This window comes from Dryas octopetala, chromosome 2 (assembly GCF_963921425.1).
Source record: "Dryas octopetala chromosome 2, drDryOcto1.1, whole genome shotgun sequence".
Taxonomy (NCBI): domain Eukaryota; kingdom Viridiplantae; phylum Streptophyta; class Magnoliopsida; order Rosales; family Rosaceae; genus Dryas; species Dryas octopetala.
The window spans coordinates 29,698,691-29,715,567 of NC_141367.1; the positions used below are offsets into that span (position 1 = coordinate 29,698,691).

The 16,877-nt window shown below is 37.5% G+C and overlaps 4 protein-coding genes across 8 annotated transcripts; all 4 read right to left on the reverse strand.

Annotated features, from left to right (window-relative positions):
- Positions 1-91: 91 nt before the first annotated feature.
- Positions 92-3,396, reverse strand: LOC147295426 (Regulator of Vps4 activity in the MVB pathway protein). The gene is made up of 5 exons (XM_086232531.1): positions 1,959-3,396; positions 1,738-1,841; positions 1,458-1,629; positions 1,058-1,183; positions 92-932 (listed from the first exon to the last, which is right to left on the reverse strand). The coding sequence occupies exons 1-5, from the start codon at positions 2,142-2,144 to the stop codon at positions 237-239; spliced, it is 1,284 nt and encodes a 427-aa protein (XP_086088657.1). The 5' UTR covers positions 2,145-3,396; the 3' UTR covers positions 92-236.
- A 649-nt stretch (positions 3,397-4,045) lies between these two features.
- On the reverse strand, positions 4,046-12,655 carry LOC147295427 (Protein kinase superfamily protein). 5 transcript variants are annotated; one of them, XR_015120418.1, is made up of 15 exons: positions 12,156-12,655; positions 10,335-11,608; positions 9,974-10,257; positions 9,577-9,752; positions 9,374-9,442; positions 8,913-8,985; positions 8,377-8,533; positions 7,976-8,267; positions 7,784-7,898; positions 7,478-7,641; positions 7,203-7,277; positions 6,670-7,082; positions 6,156-6,220; positions 5,609-5,661; positions 4,046-5,494 (listed from the first exon to the last, which is right to left on the reverse strand). XR_015120418.1 is itself a non-coding variant. In XM_086232530.1 (13 exons), exons 1-13 carry the CDS (start codon positions 12,546-12,548, stop codon positions 6,632-6,634), a joined length of 3,396 nt encoding a protein of 1,131 aa, XP_086088656.1. In that variant the 5' UTR covers positions 12,549-12,655; the 3' UTR covers positions 6,241-6,631. The 5 variants fall into 5 exon arrangements, 1 of the variants encoding a protein (XP_086088656.1); XR_015120415.1 differs by having other exon boundaries at positions 9,577-9,767; XR_015120417.1 differs by having other exon boundaries at positions 6,636-7,082; positions 9,577-9,767.
- Positions 12,656-13,818: 1,163 nt separating this feature from the next.
- Positions 13,819-14,392, reverse strand: LOC147295428 (Copper transport protein family). Its single transcript, XM_086233597.1, has 2 exons — positions 14,241-14,392; positions 13,819-14,140 (listed from the first exon to the last, which is right to left on the reverse strand). Exons 1-2 carry the CDS (start codon positions 14,311-14,313, stop codon positions 13,953-13,955), a joined length of 261 nt encoding a protein of 86 aa, XP_086089723.1. The 5' UTR covers positions 14,314-14,392; the 3' UTR covers positions 13,819-13,952.
- Positions 14,393-14,562: 170 nt separating this feature from the next.
- On the reverse strand, positions 14,563-16,596 carry LOC147295429 (uncharacterized). Its single transcript, XM_086233596.1, has 3 exons — positions 16,261-16,596; positions 16,090-16,171; positions 14,563-15,290 (listed from the first exon to the last, which is right to left on the reverse strand). Exons 1-3 carry the CDS (start codon positions 16,327-16,329, stop codon positions 15,127-15,129), a joined length of 315 nt encoding a protein of 104 aa, XP_086089722.1. The 5' UTR covers positions 16,330-16,596; the 3' UTR covers positions 14,563-15,126.
- Between the last annotated feature and the right edge of the window lie 281 nt (positions 16,597-16,877).

The following is a 16,877-nucleotide window of genomic DNA, read 5'->3' on the forward strand; positions in this document are numbered from 1 at the left end:
TTCTAGGGTGTCGAAGAGGACGCTTCAAAAATTATCACACTGACTTACATTTCCAATTCAATTTCTAGACTACAATAGAACTGAAAAGTACTGACGCTTCAAAATTATCACACTAGTTTATATTTCCAGAAAATATGAGAGAGAGAAGAAATAAACAAGCAAACCTATAGAGGACACATATTTATTAGCACAACTAACAAAACTTAAAAGCAGATAACAAACAAGACCCATGCTTCTCAGAACCCACGCACCCGTCTAGTCCTCAGAGAGAATGGTCCCTTCTCTAGGTTTAATCGCGGTGGGCTTTGCATTCTAGATCCTCCAGCAGCATGTGCTGCAGAGTATTCAAGCCCTGACTCCACCTTCAGCCCAGATTGAAACCTTGATGGAATTTGCTTATGATATGGGGGCATGGAACTTTTTTCATTGTCCATCTCATTGTCACTCTCATCAAAAACTATATCCTTACCAGAAGGATTGGCCTGACCTATGGAATTTGAGGATAATGGAGTTGCCTTGAATGTACCTCTTTCTGAATCTGAACTTGAAGAAGACTTTGACCTCTTCAATTCTTTAGCCCGATTTTGGATGGTGATTTGCTCGTCCTGTGATTCAAATTTAGTTTTCGAGGGCTCATATCTGTCAGATGACTTTCCTCGTTTACTACCAGGACTACTATGATCATCAGGATCATGAGATTCAGATCTAGACAGTTCCACTGCTGCTCTTGCAGCTGCAGCTGCATAAGCTGCAGACTCAAAAGCTGCTTGAGCAGCATCAGCTACATCCTTATATTTTCTCCCTGAGAACCTATCATCTTTTTCTGTCTCTTCTCGGAACGCCTGCAAATTATCCGCTGATCCCGAGCCACTTGAACTGGCCAATGGGTTTGGTGCAGGCTGGTTTTGCTGCTTGTTTGCATCCAACTTATCCTGTATTGATCACACATAGCAATCAGACAATTACCCACATGCCATTAATATCGGTCAAAGCTTAAAAGAAAATCATACTAGTTGTATTCCTCTCATAATTCCTGTTTTTCTTTTGAGTTACATACCTCAGTGGCAACAGAAGAAGAAGTTTCCTCCAGCTCCAGAGTAATGCAATTCTCTGAAGCAATTTCTTTGAGCACCTTCATTCTGCTCTCCAAGGGTGGCATCCTAGTTGACAGTTTTTGCATCATCTACAGAAACCCAAGACATCCACACAAAATATGCTAACATTAATAATAACATCACATAATAAAATGAGAAATGTATCAAAAGCAGTGAGAGACTTTTCCTATTTCTTTTCATGGGGGAATGAAAAAGAAGAAGACCTCTTTTAAGTCAGATTTGATGGCGTTAACGATATTTGATGGGAGAGACAAACTCATACGGATTTCTGTTTAGACAAAGGTGAGTTTTGCATCTAAATTGACTGCTACTGAAGAATTTCCAAACAAAATAAATACATACGGTAAGGTTGACTCCACAATGGTTGCGAACTTCAATGGCACGAGCAGCGAATTCCTTGCCAAAACGAGCGGTGAGAAGAGTACGAATCTCTTGAAGCTCTGGGAAATCCCCGCATCTTGAAGCCGCATAAAGCAGACTGGTGGTTGCCTCCTTCAGTTCATCAGGGCACATTCTGTAGTATTATACAAAACAAACCATATATGGATTGATTCTTCTGAGTCTTGTATGATTATGAATACACCAAAAACGCAATGAAATGTGAATATATTCAATTACAGACCTTTCTTGTTCAATGAGGTGAACTCTTTCGATCAAGAGGTTGCAATAACCTTCTATCATGACGAGCACATCCAACATATTCTGCTCCTTAATCACTTGCTCCACCTGCCAATTACAATAAATGAAACATCAGAAAATTAAGTCTCAATCTGATAAATTAATGAGACAAGTAATAAGAAAAAGATTTGATGAAGTTAATTAAGAGAATGAAGATAATCTTACGCGAAGAAGAGCTCGTTCATGGTGACCGAGTTGGAGGAGCTGGACGACATCAGAGCGAGACTGGGAGCACCTGACCTGACGCTGGTTTTTGAGAACGGCAACGCGAGAGAGAGCGAGACTGACAAGTGGCTTCAACTTGGAGGTTTTGTTGGTCCTTCCAAGCAAAGCATCAAGCTTTCTCCCCATATTGATAATTTGATATTATTGCCTTCTCTCTTGGCAGCCTTGCAGACACAACACAACAAACGAGTCCTGGATCGTTTGCTGCTTTATGAAATGACGACGATGAATGAAATGGTGACTGTGCGACTTTTTATGAGTACTTGCAGCTTCTTTCTTGCTTACGTGTTTTATAAATGTGTTTTGTGGACTTTGCTTAAGAGCCAAGTCTCTAGATGCATACAAATGTAAACGATGGTTTAAACGCGGATTAGCCTTGGACAATTTCTGCGAAAACAGCCACAAAGCGTCTGTTCATCATATACGCCCTTCCATCACGTAAGGCAGTCTCCGCGGGCCCGCATACATTAGTTTCTGCTCTTCTTCTCCAATATTATTATTGTCCTATCATAAGTATTTCAACTAATTTTATTTTATGTTCTCTCTAATAGAGTTAAGACCTAGTATAGGTGAGTAAACTCCATTTTTATTAGAAAAATGATACAAATTATGATTGATTGAGAACTTCTGTGTGTGTTTTTGTCATTGACCTAATTACAGATCAAAATGACGGAATTGAAATTTATGGAAATAGGGATGTCTTGTTTCCATTTTCAATTGCTCTAGAGGCTACCCCACAATGGGGAGTCATTGCGAATTCTGAAAAAGCTGATTCTGCCATTTGAGGATTTGTTATATTGGGGCAAGTAAAAATAGGGAAATAATTTCCAATGAAAGATCGACTGTGCTGTGATTGTTTCTATTTTCTTCTTGTTTTCAATTGTTAGACTATATAAAAGGAAGTCTCCCTAAATCTTCCCAATAGGTGTATACCAGTCAAGTTGTATTGGGTGAAGGCGACTTTTGAGTTTGGGTGCGGAGTTGTGGACTTGGTGACTTCGCTGGAGAATGGGTACGGAGGGGAAGTTTCTTAACGATCTCTGTATCCCAAAATTCTGTTTGACCTCTTCAAACTCCACATTGACAACAAAAAGACAGAACCAGCCAACTAGTCTAGAAGAGAAGATTTACCACAGTACTAGCCCACATGATTGACAATTTGACCGATAACACCACTGAAGAAAACGAGTTTGGTTGGCACGTTATCATCGAATAAGCCTAGTCTTCCGGTGGTTGGTACTGTTTTATTTTCTTTTTTATTACATCGAAAAATGTTATGGGAATCTTGCCAAGAGTTAAAAGAGAAAATTTGCAGTCCCAAGTACAAAGTTAAAAAAATATCTCGTTATCTACTGAAAATACAAATCTTCAAAATATTTATTAAGCAGTTATATCGTCCATTAGAAGATTAAAATTTTCTTTAAATTTTTTTAAAATTTTTTTAAAAATTCAGAAAGGAATAAAATAAAAAAAGATAGGAGAGGAAATAAAATTTGGAGTGGAAATTGCCAACGTTAAGGTATAGTAAAATTTGTGGCCCCAAAAAAAAGGAATAGTAAAATTTGGAAAGGAATGGAACCCCAAAAAGAAAAAAACAGCAGGGGGTGAAATAAGAATTGTAGTAATTGCCAACCAACACAATTACGGTTCAAATTGTATATTACATATTCAATCATGGTATTGTATACTGTCTTGCACACCGATGAACAAAAGTTGGTCCAAATACAGGTCAGTATTTAAGTTAAAAGGGCAAGACCAGGAAAATACATGATAAAATCAATTATATATATATATATTTTTTCCTTTTTATATCATTGTGGGCAATACAAATAACTTTTCTTTTCCTATAGGCTAGATATACTAAACTTTTTTTTTTTTTTGGCCAAATATACTACGCTTTCTTAAAAGCTATAACTCTCACATAATGTCAACGTTGAGCACCTCTTCCAATTGGCCCCTGGAGGAACTACAAGCAATCTATTCTCCCTCATCAGGGAGCCTGAATAACATTAATTTGCTATCAGTGGTCAAATGAAAACCAAGAATGATAATTACTTCATTAACGACACCTCCAAAATCCCTGACTCATTAAACCAAAAAGCTACATACCCGTTTCTGATAACAAATTACAATTAAATTTATCAATGCTTACAAAAGCTCCAGCTAGCGTATGTACAACCAAGGATACTGCAATGTAATAATTGAAAACTAGGGCCAAAAAAAAAAGTGATAAGCTATCAAATTTGAAAAAAATATACAGCCTAATTGTATTGCAATAAAAAAATGATGAGAAATCGAACACCACAGCCTTAAACTAATTGGCTAGGGAACAACCCAGGAAATCAAAGCAGAACCCAAAAGTGATCCATAAATGTCTCATCTTTCCAAGACTTTGGGGAAGATCAAGCAGATGAGCATACGCCACTTCTCTCTAGAATTCAAAATAAGCCCACACCTTCCTTGCTACTCTAGCGTTACAAAATACTTCTCTACAAATAATCAAAATAAGTAATCCCAAGCCAAGCCCACCCATCATCCTACCCAATGAATTTGAAACCTTGTGTGAACAACACAAAGTAATATTTTCTAATCTACAACAAATCATGTGCCAATTGATGAAAAAATGAATATAAGGGATTGTTGCTTGTTATAGAGTGCAGCAAAAACCTACCTAAATAGACATCATATGTACATAATATTCCATGGTGCATAAAACTGATCAACTCAAGTAGCATAGCCACAACACTACAAGTGACCAAAAAGCATTTTCCAAAGTAATGGAGATGACATTAGGTAACTTACAGGTTAAGTGTACAACATAATCGTTTCCTTGGACACGAAGTTTTTTTTTTTTGTGTACTTCAAAGTTTTTAATAATGCCAATATCTCCTGCACCTTATCAGATGAAATGCAGTAAAAACAAAAAAGACAAGCAAATCTCCACAAATAACTGTTTTGAAAGTGCATATCAAGAGATTATTGAAGCTAACAAGGCTTATACCAAATAAAAATAGACCTCTTAATGGAGTATACAGCCTATAGACAGCTTCTGAGACGTGTTGGACAACAATGTCACGAAATCAAACACGCCGTTTATCATTAATTTATGCCCAATATGTTTTTATTAGGCTCCTGAAATGTGAAAAGATATCCAAGTCGTTTATTATTAATTTATTTTCTATCTTATTTTCCTATTCATTAAAATGCACAGAAACACACACATCCAAAAAGGTAACACCTTAATGGACAGATCATTAGACTTTTGCAGCAATACAGGCACCAAACACAACTCTCAAAATTTGAAATTCGGATTAAGATGCAATCTATGGAGTTAGCAAATATGAAGTAAAAGTCATAGCAAAGAATATAAGAAATCAAATTAAAACTTACATGAAAAAACGCAAAAACTACAAGAATGCACAAAATTAAGGATTTAAATATACTTACAAATGCTGCAGGAGCATGAGGGCCAAACCCTACAAACAGAAACATTAATATCAAAACTATAGATCTTAATGAAATACACAACAGAATTCACTAACTTATTCCACACAATGGAGAAAGTAAATGGATAAAGCTGAATTACTCACTCAGATTTTCTTTCAGATCAAGGCAGCAGCCACATGCCTCCTGTGCAAAGTGCCTCCAGAACGACCATGGATCAGATGCAATGCAGTTTCATTAGGATATGCATATATGTAAAGGTAAGACAAACAAAAATAAATATAGAAAGCTCTCACACAGGCATTCAGATGTCAGAAAACAATTACATGCATTCAGTTTTACGACAAAGAAGACCTGAAGCACAACTTATCGATTGAAGCATGTTTCAGAAAAATCAAAGCATATTTCAGAAGCAGAAGCACTAACTTAACGCTTTCCAGACAACTAATCCTATAGTAAGTACACAAACCAACACTCCAAGCAAGCCATACAGCACACACCAAAAAAGAACCATGAGAAGGTTTTTTTTTTTTTTAAATCTATGACAGCAACTCAGTTGGACTCAATTTACATAAATTTCCAAGTAAACCCAGAAACTCTTATCTAAGAACAACAGAAACATGAAACATGCAACATAACGACATCTACTTTCAAGTCCCTCACAATAGTCTCCCAATAAACAAGCCAAGGTACCTTCTCCTGGGTTCCTTTTAAGCATCTAAGCACTGGAGGGTTGCCTCAAAGCAGTGGCAGATATCCTGAATGAAAAATTAAATTAGAATCTCCAGAACCCAAATAAATAAAATAATGTGGCTAAAAGATACTAACTGACAAAATTGACATGAAATAGAAGTATGTACAACAAACCTTCGCAAACAACATAAATTCTAAATACCTAAAAAGAGCAGAGGAACTTGACAATACAAGCACCCAAGAAAAAATACCGAAGGGATAGAGTAAGGGAAGAAAGAAAGAAAGCAAAAAAAGAAGCTCAACTTTGGAAAAGGTTCAAGTATCCTTTTTTTTTTTTCCCTGAACTCATGAAGATAAATATATCTTCCGTTGTTCCACGGATTGAATGGCAGAAACCATGTTCAAAGTACACATATAATCATGATGAAAAATTATAATAGATATAACTAATTTTCACATTGGCCAATCATGAATGATTACATGGGAAAAAAACGCCTTTGGCTAGTTGTCTTACAATAGAAACAGTACACTCCACTGAAAGAACCCGCCAGTAATGAGTACTCCTGACCAAACATCACCCCTTTTGACTTCAACCATGCCAAAACTGTGTCAAAAGCTCTCAGGCCATCACAGAGAAGAGAGATAATGCCCAATGATTAGAAACTGTATGAATTAGGTCATAATGTACAAATATCTAGCGGAACAGGAATTCTGGAGTCAGAAAATCAGCAACAGGGTTCACTTGCCAGTGATGAATGGATGGTTCAAAGCTTGTGACACTGTCAACCTCTTGTCTGGATCCAACACAAACATTTTATCTAAAAGATCTTTAAAATCAGCTAACATCTTTGGGTCCTCACCAGGAGAACCTGTAATTATTGATCCAATATCTTTTGGCTTTATATTGAGAATCAACCGTTTGATAGTCTGCATAGGCAGAATTTAAACCTCAATCAACACGATAGAAAACCATGCACTCTAATCCTTGACAACTAAAGATATTATGCAAGCCAAGAAATGGAAACAAGCCAGACATCAGATGCATACCTTCTTTGTAACAGGATCATCTTCAGTAGCATGGAAGTTTAAATCCTGATCAAAATGTTGACTGGTAAACGCTCCCTGTAAGTAGAAAACCCAGGAGAAAAAGGATATTAGCAACAACAAAAAATCCACATATAGAAAATGCAAAACTGTAATGTGATCTTAGCATATAATCATAGAGAAGAAAAAACAAAAAAAAATGAATGTTTCTTGCTTTGAACTGAAATGTTCACACATTAAAAAAGGAAATGCAGGCGAATATCAAACAAAATTCTTGCCTTTCGAAGCATCTTCTTTGGAAATGACCCCTTTAGTTCCATGTGAAGACGTAGCATATCATTGTTCGTAGCACCTGGAAAGAGAACTTTTCCTGTATAAAGTTCGTACAAGCAGCAACCAACAGACCAGACATCCAGTGGATGATCATAAGGCAAGCCAAGAACTGCAACAGAAACATATCAAAGACTAAATCAAAATTCCAGAAGCAACATGCTAACCAAGTGGGAGATAATAAGAAAACAAATAATAAAACCTTCTCATCACTTGATACTAAATAATGATAGCTCAAAAAGAGAGAAAATTACTTATTTCAGGGGCACGATAAAAGCGGCTGACAAGGTACGGTGTAACTTCATTCTTGCCAGCAAACATGGCATTACCAAAATCACAAAGCTTCAGCACATTTTTTGCCTCATTTACCTGGAACATAGATATATGATGAGAAACATAAATTAATTGAGAAGCCATCCAACCATGAAAGAGTAGAAGCAACCTACCAGCATGTTATCTGGCTTTATATCACAATGAAGAACACCACAGTTTTTTAGATGCTTCAGTGCAATAAAAAGTTGTTTAGCATATGCTCTCACAGCAGTTAGCTTAAGACCAATATTGCGCCCAAATTTCTTTAAAACCTCACGGAGATTCATATGAAGAGATTCAAAAACTAAACAAAGATGATTCCGATACTTGAAATTTGATAGAAAACGAACGCAATGGCGCTTATTCTCTGGATCTTGACCTACTAATTTCTTCAATATGGCCAACTCAGTCATACCAGCCTTGTACCTATTTCACAATAAAGCAGCAATAAGTCTTAGATAACAAGGCCATATAATGGATATCTATACAGATAAACCAGAACTAGCACTAAGAAAGTAGTATCATAATCACTTACATGGTGTCATTGCTACGTATAATCTTAATTGCCACTTCATCAGGTTCACCATTACCAATCTTAAGGTTTTTTGCACGAACTACTGTCGAAAAGACACCTTTCCCATGAGCAGCAGTAATTTCATATCGGCCATCAAGTAATTCTCCAAACCGGTAGCCTTCAAAGAAACATCATAATACATGAGAAACGAAATAACTTACATAGTAGAAAATTAAAAAGCATATCTTTGATGAAATATCATCAGGTAATCAAGCAAATGGCTTATTTATTTTTCAGAAAAATTGAATTGCAACAACAAAAAATAGGGAAAATCTGGAAGAAATTAATTCCACCAATAAGAGAGAAAATGAGTTGGTCTATGTGGAAACAAGAGATTTTTTAAGCACTGCGGGATCAAAAGGGGGGCAGGGGACTGCATATGTATTGATACAGACCATTAAATGTCTAACAGAGATAAAGTCTGAATAAGAAATGACAAAAATATATATAAAACATAATTGTGAAAGATAAGTACAACAGAATGGTCAGATACTTACTATAGTACCCTTCTGCATCATCCCAGTTGTCATGAAGACCACTTCTCTCAATTCGTACACCATCTCCTTTGCCCTGCACAGGAAAAGAAGCACAACACATAAGTCTCGCTGTCCACTACATGACCGGTCATCATTCTAGTTTTCCACACTACATTTATGTATGTGAGGAAGAGATGGTAAAAATATACATAACAAACAAAGGCACTTCAAAGAATCTTCATATTGTGGCACAAGGAAAAAAATCCTTCGGATACTGCCGATCTGAAACTCTATTGAAAGAACGTAATTTCTACAAGAGAGGAAAAAAATTAAACAAACTGCAATTCTTGTATACAAATACACAACAAAATTGACACTAGTTACTGAACTCATTGCCAATTTCTAAAATGTCATATATGCATACCAAAAGCTCAAGGGTGCACCAAATGAATCACTAAAGGATGCATAACAATGAAACTTACCAACTTTCGAACTCCAGTTGGGGTTTCGCCAAATATATCATCACAGAAAATGCCCTCAGATCCTTCACTCTGCATAAGTTAAAAAATAATAATAAGTTTCACAAAACTTGGGGGCTTCAACAGCAAATGAATTCAAGTCTTCAGCAAATAAACAATATCTTAAAAAGAGTGAGTACTCCAAGTTTCAGAAAGAGTGGACGCACCTTCGGAGTACCCTCTCCAAGGCCTGGAGCACCGGAAGTCATCTTAGAAGCAACAGTACCATTCTGCTGAGGTGAAATAGAAAATGATGATTCAACGATACACACATCTCCATCACTCCTACCATCATCAATTTCTGCACCAGATTTCTCGGCATCTGTTGATTGGCCCAAATGATCTGCATGATCTTTATCTGGTCAGCATATTAAAAAAAAAAAAGTACACTGTAAGTAACCTCCACTAATCAAAATAACATAAAAGTAGTATAAAACATATAATGACAAGAAATGGTAGGCAGGTATCTTTAGAAGCAAAAGAGAACTTAGCTTAACATTGACATGCCATTTTTTGTTGGCCTGATAACATCACTAAGATTTTCAGAAAAAAATTTATAAGTACCTTTCTCCACACTGTCCAAATGAGTCTGGGGCTCAATTTGTTGCTGTAACTGCGAATCAATTTGTTGCTGTGACTGCGACTCAATTTGTTGATGTGACTGCGACTCAATTTGTTGTTGTAACTGCGGCTCACTTTTTTGTTGTGACTGCTGACTTCTATATTTCTCTAAGATAGCCAGCCTTCTCCTTCTACTCTCCTCCTTGATTCTGTTCAGATCTTCCTCTTCCTGATCAGCAAGTTGTAAAGTGCCCCTCTCTTCATTGTCTTCATGTTCATCTTCATCTCTGCAGAAAGAAATGGAATATATACATCAATAGGTAAAGAAAAGAGAGGGGAGGAACTGTCTAAAAAGAGAAAATACCTATTTAGCCTGTATTCACCACCTTCCATGGTATTCCTTGAACTCTGAACCTTTGCCGGAACAGTTTTTCTTGTTCTGTCCTGGTTGGATTCTTTTTCATCATGCCTTGATCGACCAGAATGTTTATACCTATCTCGAACTCCATAGCTGTCTACAAGATTTTCATATTTATCCCCCTCCATATCTCGCTCCTTATCCCTGTCTCTATCATCTCGCCTCTCCCATTTTCTGTCTGTAACTCTGTCCCTGTCCCTATCCCTCTCCATATCTCTGTCTCTCTCTGCAGCCTTGACCCTGTCCCTGCTCCTATCAATTTCATCCTCCCTTCTCCTGTCCCTAATCCTATCAACTTCATCCTCCCTTTTCCTGTCCCTAATCTCGGTGTCTCTGCTCCTACGCCGCTCCCCCATCCTCCTTTCCTTATCAACCACTCTTTCCCTGCTATCGTCTCGTCCCATTCCTCTTTTCCTGTCCCTAACCAAATCCAGGTCACTACTCCTTTCTCTTTCTTTCTCCCTTCTCCGATCCCTGACCCTGCTCCTCTCTTGTTCTTTCTCCCTTCTCCGGACCCTGTCTACCTCCCTCTCCCTACTCCTCTCTCTTTCTCGACTGCGATCTAGTCCAGAGTATCTGCTATAACTAATACTGTGTTCCCTTTCATCATCCCTCACCAGATCTTCACTGTCATGCCTCCGAACCATTCCTTCATCATCAGAGTTGTACTCAGCCTTGCTTTTCTCAGCATATAATGATGCGTCCCGTTCACGATAGCATCTCCTTTTAGAAGGAGCCTCCTCTTCTATTATACTGCGGGAACGAGATCTCTCTCTCACATGATCATAGGACCTCGATCTGCTCCTACCATGTAACACGTCACCACACCTATCACGAGATGGTGAACGCACCAAGGTCTTGTACTTGTCCCCACTACTTCCAGAGGATGACTTTTTTCGGTTACCTAATTTTATTCTATCATCATCAACTGTTTCATTGTCAAAGTAACTCTTTCTCTTATCACTTCCTTTAGAAGGGGACCCAGATTCCTTGTGCCGCCTCTTCTCCTCTTTGTGAAATCGGTGGTCCAAATCCCCATTGCCATGATCTTCTAAGCTAACTCTGGAAACTAATTCATCTTGAGGCTCAACACTGGAATTTCTAGGCAAACCAGCCTCATTCCGAGACTTGCTACCAACACGAATCTGGGTCTCATCATCACTACGGAGTTCTCCCAAGGTTTTTGAATTTCTATCAATGTTATTGTCAGAATAAAGTCCCTGCCAAGCAAAGCAAAGAGAAAAAAAAGTGAGTGCACAAATTGCAGTACCTTACACCAATCTGGGGAAGACAAAAATTAACAGTTAGTTATATGTAATGTAACCAGCTCTTACAAATTAAAAGTAAGTCATCAGCCTTCATTGATTGAAACGCCTAGGGAAACTTCTTTTGCAATTGAATCATGTTCGGCTAGTGCAAGAGCGTTCTTATATATGTATGAAACAATGACTGAGACTCAGCCACTTGAACAAGCTCTCACCAACACAGAAATATAAAGCTATTTTGGCCACTGAGAGAGGGTTAAATACCTTTGCAAAACTTTCAACTAATCGAATTTTTAAAAAAAAAAAAAAAGGAAAGAAAAATAAAAACTATTTATTTGAAAACCAATCAATTAAAGATTTGATGAAAACAAGCCAGCAAGCATTGAAGATACGAATTTCCAAAATTCTCCACATCTTTTTCTCAGCGACTAAACAGCAAGTAAACGCACAATTAAAGAAAAATCAGAACAAAATAACGGGCAATCAGAAATTCAGAACACACCGGATTTTGCTTATCAGAATGATCGCTAACTCCAAGAGCGTCAATTTCACCAGACTCGGCATCAGAGTCCGCTTTCGTCTTCAAAACGCCGTCGTCGCGACCACCGCCACCCTCCTCGAGAATTTCGCCTTCCTCCACGTCGTCATCGGGCCGAGAGCTATTGACACCAGAAGAGGATAAAGGAACAGGCGGTGGTGGTGGAGGAGGAGCTTCGATGTCCTCAATCGCGGCCTTGCATTCCTCTTCGCGCTTTTTGCTGCTGTGACGGTGGCGGTGGTGGCGGTGGTGGTGGCGATGCTTGTGGCGCTTCGAGGACTTCTCGGCGTCGTCGTCGGACGAAGAGGCTCGTCGGTGCTTGCGATGCGATTGCGAGTCTTGAGCGTCGCTGGCCATCGGGAAATCTAGGGTTAGGGGTTGGTCTTGGTCTTTCTTCGAATTGGGGTTTTGTGAGGGAGTATGAATTATCAATTATGCGAGCGAGCGAGAGGGTCCGAGTTGGTTTCGGTTTTATGACTATTTTGAAGAGAAAACTACTGCTTTGAGTTTGAGATTAGAAGAGAAGCGGGGCACATGGATTTCTTAAATGTCACGTGCCAAACGAAGAAGCATGTGTGGGTAATTTGTTTTTGTTTTCTTTCCTTTTGGAATTTGGCCTATCGGCTATCGACTATCGTCAATCACACAACCGAAGATATTTTTGCCTTCCACCTTTTAAATTTTCTACCTTTTAAATTTGTTGTCAATTTGTCATTGACTTGTTGGTGTACAATTATATATACAAGCATCTTGGGCATGCGCTGGTATGTGTCAATTGACACTTTGTTTATTTTTTATTATATATATTTTTAACAAAAAAATTGACAAAATTGACGAAATTCAGGAGGTAAAGTGAGAAAAAGTATATCTTATGAGGGCAATAATATAAATAAGCCTTGTTTTAATATAACTGTTTTGTTGAATAAAAAGTATTTTAGGCAAATTCATTTTTTGTAAAACCTGTAACATCAAATCATTTTTAGTAAAGATAAATTGTTCCTTGACATAAATAGTACTTTCCTTAATGGAAACTCAAAAAAAAATTTGGCCTTCTAAGCTTTTTGTCAAAAAATGGAAATTCAATAAATCTTAATTGTTTTGGGCAATTGTTTCTTGCATAAATAGTACTTACAATTGCTTAATATTTTGATGTTTGAATAATTAATAAGACATGTATCATCTATCAACACACATCCTTTTTTTTACAGGGGAGAAATGAAATCTGAATTTAATGACTCTTTCAACAAAGTTAAGAGAAATATGACTAGACCAATAGAGAGTAGTCTAGCCTTTATCTAATTAACCGCTTGAGTTTTTTTCAAATAGTCTAAAATGATAATTATAGCATTTTTAGTCTATTGGAATAAAAACAGATTTTTTCATGGCCTGGATCATTTATTCCTTATGTATTTATCATTCCAAAATCTTGTGAAATAAGTAAGTCTAAAATTGGGAATTAAGAACCTCCAACTTTGAATATCCCTTGTTTGCACTCTCTTCAAACTGATATCAATTTGTCAAGAGTTTTCACTGGGTTATGAGGCAGAAAGAGGAACCAGAACAATGGCAATTTAACGACCCTACAGAGTAGAGCTGAAAAATGACATTTCTTGCTAACAACTAGATTTCTATGAATGTATTCCCCCAACAATACAATTTTGGTGTTTTAATAATCTCGCATACTAAATCTGCCATGGCTTTCAAAAGGCATGGCTTACAAAGGTGAGCCTATGGAATGACAGTGCATCACACAGTGGGTGATTAATAGGCACCAGAAATCATAGGCCTTTGGTCCATTTGTTCAGTACTTTCATCCAACTCTTGGATTTCCAGAATTTCAACTCTGCGGTTCATCTTCTTTCTCATCTTTATTGCCACATCTGCTGGTACAAATCTCCCACACACACTTACCCTGCACTGCTGCTTCTCAATCAAATGTGTCTCTATTTCTTCAACATAAAATGAAAATGGGATTATTATATGTATTTGAAATAGTTAAACGGGCCTTCATATATGTCTAATGTCTATGTTCATGCATGGATACCTTACCTTTCATATTTAGTAGGATTCTCCTTATTTTCCTGCAACATCCATTGCAGTCAATATTGAGCCTCATCACCATGCAACAATACTGCAATTGTAAGAAAAATAAAAATGAAACAAAAAAGAAAGAAAGAAAGATATATAGAGGCCTGAGGCCCCATAAGAATCTTCTATTTTGAGGACTATTGAAACCTTGAAGGAGCTTGAAAAGGAAAACAAAAACAAAGATGTCACAGAACTTGCCTTTCCTGCCATGAACTTGGAATTTCCAGGACGTCAGATCAATTTTGTTGGTTGTTTTGATGACTGGGAAAAAGTAAATGGAAAAGGGTATTGTGGAATATTGAGAATATGAAAGATTGTGAACTAACTGATATTCTACTTTTGGATTGTCCCATGGAAATTCTTCCCTTTTGTTTTGGAATCTGATTATGCTTAAAGTTAAGAAACAGGATTTTGTTTCTTATGTATGTAGCTTATTATATATTCTCAACTTCATTACAAAGCTTTGCCTGTTTCCTGACATAATGGCAAGGGCAAGTATCGCTTCATGTACCATATGCAACATAAGGAAGCATCTCTGTCTTGAACTCAAAGCCTTGTATTAAAGATAATTTAAAGCCCATCTTTTCAAACAAACATAGTACAGAAGAACAAGTCAAGAATTTGTCCAATTCATCTCCAATATGTCCCACTTATTTTATTATACGCTTCTATGAAATTTCATTTCCATAGAGTGAAACCAAACAACCAACTTGATTATGTACATATAATCGATCAATCAATGTGAAAAAACGAAAAATACTGCCCAATTCAGGGAATAAGAAACAGTACTTCTGAAAATGAATTTCACATAGCATGTTGGACTTCTCTGGCCTGGAACTAATCGACTTCAGGAAGAACGAAGTATCCGTTTAATCAAGGAAAATTTGTTTAGAGGGTTCTTGTATACGGAGGCAGCAACTAGCCGACTGTTTACTTTGGCTACAATGGGACTGGGATTACAAATGAGTGTAACCTTCTTCTCCAAAGCATTCACCACAACAGACTCTATCTCTGCTCAAGCATGTGAATATATTATAACAAACATGTTAATTTACTGAGCTAATAAAAGAGAGTACTATTATGGGGGGTTGTACTGTTAAATTCAGGAAATTTATCAAACATGAAACACCCCAACTAGCAAAAGTGCATGACTATTGACTAGGACGGTCACGTCATCACAAATTTCCATGAAAGCACATGTAGGTGGTCCCATTAGTGAAGAGACCGTAAGGCCTAACCCAAGAACTTGACTACCAGACAACCATGATACAACTGGTATAGAACAAGTACTATACTAAAGCAGAACAGTGCACCTGTATAGTCTTGGCCTATTTGTTGGCCAAGACCGGCTTGACACTGTATTAAAGAAGTTGGCTACTGGCTACTGCAGCCAAAGTTCACAGCTCTGAGATGATAATTAACAATCACAAAGCAAAAACAGTGCAAAAATCATGACCAGAGGTCAAGTCTATGGAGATAAGATATCCCCTCATTTTGGTAATTGTTTGTGGACGGCCAGCATTTCAATCTGAGAATGCATGCACTATATGCAGAAGCAAACTGCCAACAAGAGATACCATGACCGAAGCATTACAGGGTGTTCCTTAGATATTAATGTTATTATTTCATCAAAGCAAAAACAACATAGTTGCAGTAATTTCTGTAGGAGGTGCATTTAATACTGCCTGATTTTCAGGGCAAAGACTAAAGGGTCCCTTTTAATACAAAGAAAAATAAAAAGAAAAAAATCTACCAGACTACCACCCATGAAAATCAAAGCATCTCAAGGAAGGGTGTATAGAAATCTTACCACCCATTTTTGACATCATGTCAGCAAGTCTCTTCTGGCATTCAGCACATCCTATATCAGCTGAGAGAACAACCTCCTGGGACTGCTTTGAACAAAAACCAACAGTAAGGCCTAAATGTAAATGAATGAATGTGTGTGTGTGTGTGTGTGTGTGTGAGAGAAAGTACGAACAAGAGGCATGGACAAGGATTCAATGGAAGCAAGGCTGGTTCCAGAAAGTGATAAGCTCTTTGACTTCATTCTGACTGCAATTCCAGGGATGATGAGCTCCTTCTTAGGCCATCAGTAACGCAATCCATGGCTTTGCTATGCTACTCATGGCAGTCACTTAAACACAGCAATTAAACCCCTCATATAGAGCAGAAAGGTAATAAGTCCAATCCCATCCTGCAAGAGAGGGACAAATAGAGCGAGTAGAAAAGGATCTTGGAGCGGCTCCTCCTGTTGTACTTAAAAGCCTTCGGCCCTTCAGTACTGGTTGTTGAAGAGAAAGAGATCGGAGGTAAAACTTGATTAAACAGCAAAAAGAAAAGGGTCTTTAATTAATCTTTTATGTTATGCCCTGTTGACAAATGACAATGCTGCTTCATTCACAATGGTAGCCCCACAATCCCATTACTCCTGTGTGTGCGGTACCACTTTTCTTCTCCACAATTATTCCTTCCAAGTCCCCTTTTCATATCCAACGATTTCATTTGGAGATCCAATGTATGAGTCCAATTAATCAACGATAATGATGATTGTACAGCTGTAAATAAGAGTATGTATTCTATTGAGTATTGATAGTA

Excerpts from the sequence above, each read along its gene's own strand:
- LOC147295429 (XM_086233596.1), bottom strand. The coding sequence starts at position 16,329 with ATGAAGTCAAAGAGCTTATCACTTTCTGGAACCAGCCTTGCTTCCATT. Across the intron at positions 16,172-16,260 it reads AATCCTTGTCCATGCCTCTT|TCCCAGGAGGTTGTTCTCTC; the intron begins GTTCGTACTTTC and ends TGTTCAAAGCAG. Across the intron at positions 15,291-16,089 it reads CATGATGTCAAAAATGGGTG|AGATAGAGTCTGTTGTGGTG; the intron begins GTAAGATTTCTA and ends ATGCTTGAGCAG.
- LOC147295426 (XM_086232531.1), bottom strand. The coding sequence starts at position 2,144 with ATGGGGAGAAAGCTTGATGCTTTGCTTGGAAGGACCAACAAAACCTCC. Across the intron at positions 1,630-1,737 it reads CACCTCATTGAACAAGAAAG|AATGTGCCCTGATGAACTGA; the intron begins GTCTGTAATTGA and ends ATAATACTACAG. Across the intron at positions 933-1,057 it reads CTTCTTCTGTTGCCACTGAG|GATAAGTTGGATGCAAACAA; the intron begins GTATGTAACTCA and ends TGATCAATACAG.
- LOC147295428 (XM_086233597.1), bottom strand. The coding sequence starts at position 14,313 with ATGGTGATGAGGCTCAATATTGACTGCAATGGATGTTGCAGGAAAATA. Across the intron at positions 14,141-14,240 it reads AATCCTACTAAATATGAAAG|AAATAGAGACACATTTGATT; the intron begins GTAAGGTATCCA and ends TTTATGTTGAAG.
- LOC147295427 (XM_086232530.1), bottom strand. The coding sequence starts at position 12,548 with ATGGCCAGCGACGCTCAAGACTCGCAATCGCATCGCAAGCACCGACGA. Across the intron at positions 9,768-9,973 it reads TTTGGACAGTGTGGAGAAAG|ATAAAGATCATGCAGATCAT; the intron begins GTACTTATAAAT and ends TATGCTGACCAG. Across the intron at positions 7,899-7,975 it reads TAAAGCCAGATAACATGCTG|GTAAATGAGGCAAAAAATGT; the intron begins GTAGGTTGCTTC and ends TCTATGTTCCAG.